The 13,172-nt window shown below is 41.0% G+C and overlaps 1 protein-coding gene across 3 annotated transcripts in view; it reads right to left on the reverse strand.

The window, feature by feature from the left end:
• The window catches only part of DCLK1 (doublecortin like kinase 1), a 222,570-nt gene that overhangs the window by 15,409 nt on the left and 193,989 nt on the right, over positions 1–13,172 (reverse strand). For all 3 annotated transcript variants that reach the window (XM_056858370.1, XM_056858371.1, XM_056858372.1), the window contains 5 exons: positions 11,223–11,356; positions 10,363–10,440; positions 9,738–9,834; positions 7,785–7,865; positions 6,084–6,197 (listed from right to left, as the gene is read on the reverse strand). In XM_056858370.1, the coding sequence (XP_056714348.1) occupies positions 6,084–6,197; positions 7,785–7,865; positions 9,738–9,834; positions 10,363–10,440; positions 11,223–11,356 (504 nt within the window). The remainder of the gene's footprint in view (positions 1–6,083; positions 6,198–7,784; positions 7,866–9,737; positions 9,835–10,362; positions 10,441–11,222; positions 11,357–13,172) is intronic.

Here is a 13,172-nt window from a genome sequence, read left to right on the forward strand (position 1 = left end):
GCTAAATATATTTGCAGTTCATGCTCTGGAGATAGTCTTTCCTTGTAACTGTTGTAAAATGTCACCTAGCGTTTTTATTTCATATTTCCATGGATATGTTTTAATCTACATGATATAAATTCCCACTGGAGTTTTCTCTGTCCCCTTCCATCAACAAACACTAACAGCGCAATCCTAAGGGGGGATAGTTGTGGCACAGCCGGGGATGGCGCTGCCACACCGCCTCCTGAGCAGTTTGCTGCGCTGTGGCCAGCAAGCCAATCAGGAAAATTCCCTGAACACCCATGAAACTGCTGCAACAGCATTTTTGCTGGTGTAAATTCATGCTGGCAAAAGGGGGCGTTCCTGGGGCGAAAGCATCCAGGGAACTGACTAATGTCAGCCCCGCCCCCAGGAACACACCCTTTGGCGCCAGTGCGAGCCACTACGCCAAAGGTGTGTTGCTGGGGCCCACTGCTGCACTGCTCCCCGGCCTGGTGCCGACATAAGTGCTCATCTGGATGGTGCAAGAGGCATTTACACTGGTGCCAGGGTCATGCCGCTCTTTAAGCCCATTTGCCCCCCCTTAGGATTGCACTCTCTTAGCACTTACTAAGGGGTCATGGCTCAGCGGTAGAGCATCTGCTTGGCATGCAGAAGGTCCCAATTCCCGGTATCTCCAGTTAAAGGGACTAGGCAAGTAGGTGATGTGAAAGACCTCAGCCTGAGACGCTGGAGAGCCACTGCCGATCTGAGTAGACAACACTGACTTTCATGGACCAAGGGTCTGATTCAGTATAAGGCAGCTTCATGTGTGTTCATGTGTTCACTCACACCCCAAACATAAATTAACCCATGCTTGACCAATATAATGAATTATACTAAATAGTATATTTTTGAGAAGCGGTATTTATTCATTTCCTAACAGAAAAGTAGTGTTGGTCAAATCTCCAGCATAATGACATTATATTACAACTCTTTCAAGACATCTGTGTCCAGTTAAGACATAATTACCAGCTTTCCTCTTTAGCGACTGAAGCCACTAGCAGGCAACAGTCAAGCCACTACCTTGAAACATTCAAAGAAAAACAGTGACAAATTGAGAATGTCTATTTATAGAACTGAAGCAATTACTTGTATTTTTAAAAGTAACATTCTAGAGGATTCAGAGTTTAAACACTGCAGACAACAAAGCAGCATTAATTGATACTGCTGACTATTTAGAAAACTTCTAACCCACCACTGAACTAAACAAAACTACATCCCAGAGGGAGAAGATTATATGTTTCTCTTATGCAGCTATAGTTGTTTTGTATAAAAATCATTCTTCTCCCAATGGGATGTAGTTTTGTATAAAATCATACTTCTCCAATGTGATGAGTAAAAATGGCTATTTAATGATCGATTTGCCAAAGGAACTTAACAGTAGCACTGATAATACACACCATGCATGGAAAGTTTTAAGTGCCTAAATATCAACTTCAAGAGCACTCAACAGTTGGTCACTGCTATTCCTTAAAAATGTTTCAGGTCGTCATATAGCATTCAAGGAATATATGACCAACACTCTAAAATGTCAGATGTCCAATTTCAAGGGATTATCTGCACTGGACAGGATTTTGTCATGTGTGACCCAGCCCTCTATCCTTAATGTAAGAACTGTATAATTGCACAGTACAATCCTAAAGAGATTACATCTTTCTTAGTCAATTTACTTCAGTGGATTTACAAAGAAGAAGAAGAGTTGGTTTTTATATGCCGACTTTCTCTACCACCTAAGGAAGAATCAAACCGGCTTACAATCACCTTCCCTTCCCCTCCCCACAACAGACCCCCAGTGAGGTAGGTGGGGCTGAGACAGCTATAAGAGAGCTGTGACTAGCCCAAGGTCACCCAGCTGGCTTCATGCATAGGAGTGGGGAAACCAATCTGGCTCACCAGATTAGCATCCACTGCTCATGTGGAGGAGTCGGGAACCAAACCCAATTCTCCAGATTAGAGTCCACCCCTCCAAACCACCGCTCTTAACCACTACACCACCCTGGTAGAAGTCTACTTAGAAATGAAATGTTAAGGTGCATAGCTCCTCCACCTAAGACATTAATTTCAATGGTGACAGCTCTAGACAATGGGATAAGGAAACAAAACTTTCCCTATCCCTAGAGAGACCAGAGAAGCTCCACATGAGCATTTTGGAATGCCCACACAGCTCCAGATAGACTGCTATGGCTGTGGTCAAATACTGTTTTCATCCAGGGGGCTTCTAGGTAAAGCAATTAGAACTTGAGCACATGAGGTTGGAGTCAGACTTAACGTTTTTGTGGGTGCAAGCGTTTTCTTCCACAGAGTGTGATTTTCCTGTCTTCCCCTCCCATAGCAGCACAAAATGTCTGCAGAAATCCTGTTCCTGGGGGCCACTCTCTCCTTCATGAACAGGATTTCTGGGGTATTTGGGGCTGTCATGGGAGGGAGAGGCAGGAAAATCACACTCTGCAGGTGGGGATTCCTTGAGTCTGCAGAAATGTCTAGTCTGGATCCAACCCACGGGAAGGATTTTCCCTGACAAAACTGATGATGGGGGGAAAGCCTTAATTTAAAACACAGACAGACAAGAGAAGAGAAGAACAGATCCCGGTGGAATGAGACCAAGGACCTATCTAGTCCAGCATTCTGATTCCAGAAGTGATCATCTAAATCCTTCCAGAAAGATTACAAGGAAGGACAAAAGCAATATTCCTCTCCTGTTGTTTGCACCGCCCTGACCTGGATGGCCCAGGCTAGCCTGATCTCGTCAGATCTCAGAAGCTAAGCAGGGTCAGCCCTGGTTAGTATTTGGATGGGAGACCACCAAGGAATACCAGGGTTGCTGTACAGAGGAAGGCACTGGCAAACCACCTCTGTTAGTCTCTTGCCATGAAAACCCAAAAAAAGGGGTTGCCATAAGTCGTCTGCGACTTGACAGCATTTTACACACACACATTGTTTGCACCTGGAATTAGACATGGAGGTTCTGTTTAGCTATCAGGGCTAAGAGCCACTGATATTCCTCTGTGCGTTGATCTAATGTTCTCTTAACACAGTTTATGTCAATGGCATCACCCAACTTATGTACACAGAGCTCCATTGTAGCCTCATTGTGAAATGCTGGAAATTAAATAGAATAGTCAATTCAATCCCATGCTTGTTAAGAGTAGTTTCAGAGCATAGCTGGATAGGTTTGCTATAGAAGAGCTCGATTAGAGTCTGGTAGCACCGTAGAGACCAAAAAGATTTTTGAGGTATAAGCTTTAGAGAGTCAAAACTCTCTTTGTTCGATATTTTGAAGGGAGCTTTGATTCTCAAAAGCTTTATATCCTGAGAATCTTGTTGGTCTGCAAGGCGCTACTGGACTTGAATCATACTTCTAGAAACACCTTATAAACAAACACACATACATACATTCTTCTGACTCTTACATATAGACAACTTATCTATATTATGTATCTAACATCTGTTCAGTAGTATACCATATATAAATAAATTGTTTTAACTAAAAAAGGGTACAATTATACTCCAGGAACATCTTAACACTGAACTGGGCTATTTATAGAATATTTACATTACAAATTTAGTACACTCATTTAAGCATCAAATCAATTTAGCATTTTGATTTTAGCAACTGCTCTTGCTAAACCTGCATTGAAACGCAAAGGTAATCTTTTGATTCTGTTGCAATTTTGCATTATGTTGTGTATTGTGCAGTGCAGAACTGGCCTGTTAGGACATTGATAAATGCATGACAGAAATGCATTTTCTGTATTTTAGAAAAGTTCATAAAAGCAGCTGGACTTATGTACAGATCTGTAATATATCAAATATTTAGGAAGAATACTAGAAAGACACATGCAACGCTCCAGTATCAAACAGCCAGGATGCCAATATTCAGTGGATATCCCAATCCCAATGTGGAGGTCTGCATATTATTTTATTTCTATCACATTGTGTAGGGTTTTTTTTTTTTTGTGAGAAACTTCACTGCAGTGTGTTTTTTTCACTTAAAATACTGTAACCGCTGAAGAAATAGATTTTCAGTGCAACTGGTGCAAATTAAAATGAAAGGAAACATAATAAAGGAGGCAAAGAATGGGTGAAAAAGCATTTTGAACAGCTTGTAAAAGCTATGAAATCCCCTCATATAGTGAACCTGAGCAGAACTTCTCATGGACAAGCGTGCTGGCAGTCCAATTGAAAAGATTTTTCAGCCGGGCAGTTGAGGAACATAACCTGGTATTTCATATGAAGAATGCATATAAATGGGATGCTGTAAGTTGTGGGAGAGCTACTGTAGCTTTTGCTGTTTGAAAATCAAAATCAAAAACCAATGCTGACTGTATGTTTGCCAATGACAGAAAAAAGACAAAGCCTAAGGAAAGCATGACGGAAATGTTAGCTTCCACGCTGAGGCATGTCTTATATACTTTGCTTTTAAAAGCTAAATAAATAAAATATATGGGTGGGGGGGAAGAGATGGGAGGGGGACGCACAGCTTGAAATGAGAAACACTTGCAATGCTAAATAACTCTGGAGCAAGCATCCCTGCTTGTGGCACAGGCCGCCTATGCTGGCAGAACTGAATTGACTTCATGCTGACTTAAATCCATCGCTGAAAGGGCTGAATCGAAAGTGGGGGAGAGTACAAGAAAAGGGCACATTTGCAGTTACGCCGCCTGCAATTTATAGAAGCTGGGAGCAAACACAGATTATTCGGATATGGACATGGTTATGTTCAATGCATTCATTCCAGTGGCTCTCTTTGGAACATGATTAATATGCGCATTTATGAATGAAAGCTGAAACACAGGCAGACAGAAAGGAGAAGATGCACACAGTGTTAAAAAGTGGCTGCCAAATGGTTTTTAGCAGAAACTCTCGGGGAGGGGGTGGCAGAAGACTGGCTTGTTTCTATCTGTACTTGAAATTGAACGGGGCTTCTCCCTGCAAATGTTCAAACACACAGCCATTCCATAGTTGCAGCATGCTCGAAAAATCTGTTTGGAGTCCCGTTTAAATCTTAGGCTGATTAAATTCCTGCCTGAAGGACTGAAGCCAAATTTTCTCCAGGAGAGTGACGTGCGAACTGAATAAAACCCACATGGGCACAGCTGTGCCTTAAAATGGCAAAGGCAAGGCATCACAGCTCTCTTTGGTGTGCGTAAACAAGAGAAATCCGTATGCAGACCTTTGAAAATGTCAGTGTTACTGGCTCTGCCAGGATGCACCGCAGATTAGTTCTAAGTCACAGCCCATCTCTGATGTGGTGATAGCCATTTGGCCTAGAATTGAGCTGGTTGCACAGCTGCTGCTGTATACACCGAATGGTTTTCTACATGCCAAAGCAAGCAAGTTTTTTTTGGAGGGTACTTCGCAGTGGCAAACATTCAGCCAGTCTGTGCAGCATTCCAGTATCAGCAAGTACGAGCAGCAGATGCCATGCCACACCATGTTTCGTGGCCCTTCTCTCTATTAATTATAAAGTAACCATTCTTCTAATCAAGGTCTACCTTTCCTTTACAGGACAGGGCATAATGGCCAAATTTAGGAAACAAATGTTGTAGGAAGTAAATCCTCATAAGCCTAAATGACACGTCTGTAAGTGCATGTAGGACTTACTCTATTGAGGGACTGCTTTTTCAGTAAGGTATAGGAAGGGGCATCTGACCTCAATAGACTAGGCACGGCTGATCTTGTCAGATCTCGGAAGCTAAGCAGGGTCAACCCTGCTTAGTACTTGGATGGGAGACCAGCAAGGAAGTCTGGGGTTGCTACACAGAAGCAGGCAATGGCAAACCACCTCTGAAGGTCTCTTGCCTTGAAAACCCTCTGGGGTCACAGTAAGTCAGCTGCGACTTGACAGCAAAAAATAATAAGAAGAAAAAAGAATGTGCATAAAGTCTAACACCTAGAAGTAGCTGATGGTAAAACAATTAGAAAATACATTGATGGGATAACAGAAGATTTATTGCATTAAAGATGAAACTGTTCAATAGTTGGAGGCATTCTTTAACACAGATTATTATTTTATGGACAATGGCAAAATATATAAGCAGTGTATTGCAGATGCTTACTGCTATAACGGAGACACCAGCAGCTGTGCTGTTGGGCTTAGGGCCTGTGTTGAAATGCTTTTTGATCTTTCCAGCTACAGACAGCTGATGCTCATTCTCTGGAAGACCATCGTCCTGCAAAGCAAAACAAGCAATTATCAGATAGTATCTCTGCAAGTGCTTGAAAACAATTCTGGAAATATTCTCCAGTGGGATCTTTTTTTTATCGTAGTGTATAAACTTTAGCGTTGTGCATCTATATCTTACAGATTGTTGCCAACAACAACAGCTTATTGCTAAGGATTTCTGACTGGAACCCAACCTGAAACAGCTAGATTACCATTCTGCTTTTGTACAGTGAATTCAGTTTGCTAGCCTTCTAGTTCTTCAATATGCCTGAAGTTGACATAAGGAAAGCCTACAACCTAAGAAGGTATCACATAACTTACTTAATTGTTCCTTTTGCACAACTTTAAAATGGCCTTGAAGAATTCCAGTGCATTTATGATTTCACATAGAGTGTGAATTTGATGCAAGAAAAATTAAATAAGAATTAGATTGTTGTAGTCAGCTTTGACAAACACTTCGCCTTCTATGCTCTCAGAAAGGCAGTAAGATGGACAGTCTATTCCTGAGTGGGGGTGGTGGATCCATGGCAGCCGGGAGCAGTGCATCCGCTCTCCTCCTCAGAGGCTTCCCAGCCACAGCAGGGGGGGGGGAAGCCTTTTTTTAAAGTAAAAAATGAAAAAAGGGGAAAATACCCCATAGTGAACAGTGAGGCAGCGCCACTGCTTTAGGTAACACCCCCGGGGAGAAAGGGGCTAGGAAGCTGACTAACGTCAGCTCCACCCTTGGAACGCCACTTCCGGGATTTAGGTCCTGGTGCAGCGGCTGTGGCGGTGGAGGCCCGCACCACACCAGAGCGGCCAGGCACTGGGGTGTGTGCTACCTAGGACGGTGTAAATGCCCGTTATCCCAGGTTAAACAGGCACTTACGCCGGTGCGGGGGTCACGCTGGCTGCTATGAAGCTCCACACCCCCAGGAATGTACTCGTAATATGGAATCAGATTGTTGTGAAGATAAAATATTAAGGTTAGCTACATGGGTTATAGTCTAATGTTTCGGCTAAACATCAGGAAGAACTTGATGGAACAGTTCCTCAGTGGAACAGGCTTCCTCGGCAGGTGGTGGGCTCTCCTTCTTTGGAGGTTTTTAAGCAGAGTCTAGATGGCCATCTGACAGCAAGGCAGGAAGGGATGAGTCAGTGCTAGGCTCTTATGGCCCTTTCTTACATGCCCAGGGTAATGCCGACCGCCACTTTGGGGTCAGGAAGGAATTTTCCTCCAGCCAGATTGGCCAGGGATCCTGGAGGTTTATTTCCTTACTCTAAGTATGAGCAGGGGTCACTGGGGGAGTGGGGGGAGGTAGTTGTGAATATCCAGCATTGTGCAGGGGTTTGAACTAGATGACACGAGGAAACTTCAGGAAGGTAGTAATGTACTCCAGAGACATGAACATAACCATTTCTTGGCACATTCCTTCAGGTATTTTTCAGAATGCAAGCAAATACATGTATTGTTGAACACTGACCAATCTGTGGCCAATATTTAAATGTGTTCAGCCCAAAAAAGACATTTCAAGTTTGACAAAGGAAGGATTAAAAAACAGCAATGCCTTCAGCACAAAACAGTAATAAAACCTTCAGTCCTTAATTTACTTACATTAACCCATGGGTGTTCGAGGACTTGCAAGGCTGAGAATCGCTGATCTATATCTACCTGAAGCATCATAGTGATAAGTTCCTGGGAAATGAAAAGTTTACACCTAATTTAAAGTTCATTCTATCTGGATATAGTTTGTTAATATTTTTTCTCGCCTTAGAGTGCAGCAAAGGTTTATTTTTGAAAAATGAACAGAGAAAGAATGTCCAAGCCTCCACTTGAACAAATAAGCCAATAGCCTACAACTGTGTAAAGAAGCTATAATTTAGCGTTGAGACATCACAAAGTGAAGAAATGTTGCTAATAAAGAAGGGAACATCCTCCAACTTATAAAACGCTTCTGGTTCTCTCATAGTTCTTGCACGAATAACAGAAAAAATTATTTTTAACACCCAGGTACCATATTACAAATATTTACTCCCCATTTTTTCCTTTCTTTTCAACAACAAAATAAATACATTTATCAGAGTGTGCCTCACAGTCTTTGAAAGTTTATGATAATAGGGTGATCACTGAGAAAAGAAATCTATTTCTGTGCTCTTTTCGTTATTGGGGCGCGCGCGTCTGTTTCAAAAGATACTTAGAAGAATAAAGAAGGTTAGGAAAGGACGTACATTTGCCGGTGGTGTTGAATGATCATTGGAGAAATTTAAACATTATTGGATTATGTGAAATATAGAGATACTAAAACATGCCTAAATAGGTTTTATAACTTTGGCTTGCATCTTATGCAGCACCAACAGAACATGCTGGTAGAAGCAGATTTTTCTTGTTTTATTCTTCCCCCAGCAGCTGCCTGTATGCTTCAAAAACATAATCCTAGGTACTGGGCAATGCATGTGGCTAAAAACAAATGAGGCAATACAGGTGGCTGCAATGAGGAGGAAGAAGTGGAAATCATCCCTTTAACCTCTTGCACCAGTGGAAGGCATCTTGAATGAGCAGAAAGCAAGCACAGGATCCATCCCTGTTCATACCACATGGTGCCTCTCTAAATAAGGATTATTTTCCAAATTAGACAAAGGACCTCCCTGTTAATTTGATTATCTCACATGCTCAGGATTTCCAATTCCACTAAACATCACTTGAAATATAGTAAAAATCAGCCAGTTTCAACAAGCTATGTTTCAGCTTCCAGTACCATTGAACATTGATAATTTCAAGAACTGATATTGTAAAAACCACAACAGATGAATCTGGGATGCTATCTGTGTGACTTGCCCTTTACATGGTAATTTAAAAGTTAAAATACTCCTCCGCATAATCTTTGCATTCTTCACAGCACTGGAAGGAGCCAAGGATCTCAACTGCCTTCTCGTTGAGAAGAACAGCCACATTTATAGACTCGTACAATAATTCAGCTCACATAGGAACTCTGCATGGGCCCATATATTAATGGAGTGGTCATATACAAGTATGAAAACACCAATTGTTACTTTACTTACACTTACTTACAAATTCCAAACAAGAAATTATAGCTGAACTATGGAGTATGGTTGGAGTGAAAATGGTAATATCAAAACTGTAAGGCAGTGGTTCTCAACCTTTTTTGTTCCATTCCCCCTTTCACCATTGTTCAGAATACAATTCTCCCCTTCCCAAAATAGTCTATCTCAAAAGGTACATTCCAAATAATATGCACTTTGCTGAATAGTGGTCCCAATTCCCCCCCTGGAATGCTAAAATTCCCCCTAGGGGGGAATCCCCCCCCCCTTGTTGAGAACCCCTGCTCTAAGGATTCCTCTGGATTTTCTTAGTTTATGTAATTTATAAACAATCAATGACAAATGCTTATATGAGTTCACATGTACTTTCAACACTGGCTAAAATTTTATAAATTTGTAATTGAATATATAGACATATTCCATGTTTGCACACTTAGAAGAGGCATTAGGGGGCTTTTGGATAAGACAGTAAGCAAGAAAAAGACCAGCACACATTTTGTAAATCTACCTTTGCTGAATCAGAAACATTATCCCAGTACGGCGACGGGAAGTCTACTTGGCCCATCAATATCTGATCAAACAGAACCTCCTGGTCTTCTCCGCTCCTGCAGAACAAAGAAAGAAAACCATCATCAGCTATCACTGACTGCAACAAGTTAACACAAAAAAAAGAATGAAACAGTAAGCTTCTGCTGTTAAAGCTAACTCTGAAACTATATTTGATTTGTATGTTTTTCTCATGTGAGTCTACTAATTAACATGGATTCTAGAGAAAGTTGGCATTCATTAAAATGAAAAAAGAGGGCTTTCTCATTAATTCACCAGCCCTGCTCTGAAATTTGCCAGTCTCTACCCTACTTTCCAAAAACTCATGTTTGCTTTACATTTTATGCAATTCTGAAATGATTTAACATGACGTTTGAGTCCTGAGAAGCAGACCTTTTTGGCAACAGAGAATTATTATCTGTAAAAATAAGCCCAGGGTATACGCATCTTCTGCAATTAAGTTTAGGTATATTAAATTGCATCACATGGCAAGAGGAGAACAGCCAGCATTGCACACAACAAGACATGGCCCACTGACAAAGCCAAGATGCATTCTTAAGAGATGAATAGAGTAGCAAAGCCCATACCCACGGAATGGAGGAAACCCACACAACAGGATATAAGTAATCACTCCAGCTGCCCAGATGTCCACCTTCAGGCCATATCTAAAAGCAACAAGAGAATATAGATTGGCTATGCAGAGAATGCAATTTCTAGTTCAGAGAACAAAATAAATAAGTAAATAAATAAATTGCAAATACTTAAGATAAGCGATTGATCTGATTATTATTATTGTTATTGTGCTGCATTAGGGAATACTTATACGAATGAGAAAAACAGAAGCTAAATTTAAGCTATAGAAATCCGAGTGCACCATGCTTAACATATGAAGGGGTATGTAGGAGGCTACATAACAAGAGTTGGGAGCAATTTCAGATGTAATGCGGTTAATAAGGTTAAGGTTTCTTAACTGTCATATGGTTAATATAGTTAACTTCCAGAACTGTTCACTGAGCTTTTAATAAGCAAATTAAAATTTACAAGTGTTTATGATAATATTCTAGGTAGTTACTTTAATCTCAACCTATTTTATTTTAGTTCTACAAAAGGGCATCATATCAGAACACAAATAAATACAAATCTTGAGCCTCTCAGCCTCCCATACAACCTTTGACTGCTCTCAAGAATAACTCAGTATCTATGTTTATTTTTGACATATACACTCAACCCCAGCAGGTGCAAATTGAAGGAAGAGAGACAATACTCAACAGAGTAATTAATGCAACCTTAGTTTTAATTAATGCAACCTTAGAGACATTATACATATTTAATTGTTGCATTGATCCTATTTTCTAAGTGACCTGCTGAGATTTAATTAGATAAGTGCTAATGCTATATTCCATTTCATCTTTCACACTGAAATGGTCCCATGTTAAAATGGTCTTACCCTGTTTCTGCAATGATTTCTGGAGCGACATAGGTAGGTGTCCCACAGACAGTGTAAAGAGGTCCATCGACTATAGTAGCCAGTCCAAAATCTCCCAGCTTCAGGGACTTGCTCCCATCTTGGTGTTCGTAAACCTGAAAAAGGGTTAATCTTCCAATTAAGTTTATTAATTTATTTCATTTTTAGGCCTCCCTTTCCTGACCAAGCCAGGCTCAAAGCGGCTCACAACCTTTTAAATAAACTATGAACCACATCATAAATCAGCAGAGGAGGAGGGAAAAAGAGATCAAGAAATGGGCAAGGGAGAACAGGAAAGAAATGGGGGTGGGGTTGCAGCATGGCTGGAAAAAGAAAAAGACATAAAAAGAGATAGATGGCACATACATGCAAGACCTAAAAAGTTCATAAGCACACATAATACAAATGCACAGAACCCTTGCAAAACAGAGATTGACAGTACAGAAGAGAGGGAGGAAATATGGGGAAGATTACTCCAAAGTTCACCATTATGTCCTCTGTTTATTTTCTATTTATTTATTCATTTAGAAAATGTACATGCTGGCTTTCCAGATTCCTGCCAAAAAATTCGATACAGCCAGCATGATGTAGTGGTTAAGAGTGGCAGGACTCTAATCTGGAGAACCAGGTTCGATTCCTCACTCCTCCACAGGAAGCCTGCTGGGTGACCTTGGACCAGTCACAGGTCTCTCAGAAATCTCTCAGCCCATGCAGAAACAGGCAATGGCAAACCACCTCTGAACGTCTCTTGCCTTGAAACCCCTACGGGGTCGCCATAAGTCAGCTGCCACTTGATGGCACACATACACATTGAGTAGTTTAAAACTATCATGTAGGTGCTGCTTTTAATACAGGTAAAGGCATCAGCAGTGAGCAGGGCCCCAAAGCAAAAACTGTATTTTTAAGGAAGCAATCCTAGAGATCCAAGAGAGAAAAGATATTATAGCAGTGGCTGCAGTAGGAACAGAAAATGGTTAGAGATCTTAACATGGGAAAAGATGGAAGGAGTCTTAGATTAGAATACCTGAGAAGTTACCTTGAAAAAGATGGGTGGAGGAATGGCTTCTGTTGATAGGACAATAAACCATTGACTAAACCATAGGCCAAATAGTGTGAACAAGATACACATTATTTTAAGAGTAGAAGAACCTTGCAAGAGTTGCCTAGAGCTGATAGAGGACCAAAAATATGACCACAAATCACGAAGGTGGTACACTTGACCTTCTGACACCATGGCACTTCAGCCTAATGTGGGAGATCAGCCAAAAAGGTGTGCAAAACTACGCAAGAATACTGCCTCTTAGGGACAGAGATCTTTTGACAGCAGGGAGAGGTGGTAATTTAAGCCACATGATGACCTGCTTTCTGAAATAGCGTAATTTCAGGATGGGCAAACCCCCCCCCCCAATGCAGTTTGGTTCCTAAATGTTCATAAGTGGAATTATTTTAAGAACAGTTTGGACAATCATATTGTTGAGATGAATTTAGGTAGACTTTATCCATGAAGTAGAAGTATCTCTTAAGAACACTTCCAGCTTAACCATCACTTCTCCATCCAAGACTGCCCATCACAGAGAATGAGGAAAGGCAGGTTTTTATTTTCTCCAACAAAAGATGCCTGAGGTAGGGAATTTCTGTGCATGATTTCATAATGCATCTTCCTCATCAATTATTTGTCACTTCTATGACTACTGACAGCACAGAAAATAATGTATGAGAATTTTCTTTACAAACTTTATAATACTTTCACCCAGATCTCTAGAATACTGATTCACTCACTAACTTGTGACCCAAGCAGCCACCAAAGTAAGTAGCAAGGAAAGAGAGAGAACTTGCAATGCAACCATTGAAAATAAAAGAAAAAAGATCTCTTCTTCTGAACCACTACATTTTAATTGTATGGAAACAGAAACATATTGTACCATCACTTAT

Source organism: Euleptes europaea, chromosome 12 (genome assembly GCF_029931775.1).
Source record: "Euleptes europaea isolate rEulEur1 chromosome 12, rEulEur1.hap1, whole genome shotgun sequence".
In the NCBI taxonomy this organism is placed as follows: domain Eukaryota; kingdom Metazoa; phylum Chordata; class Lepidosauria; order Squamata; family Sphaerodactylidae; genus Euleptes; species Euleptes europaea.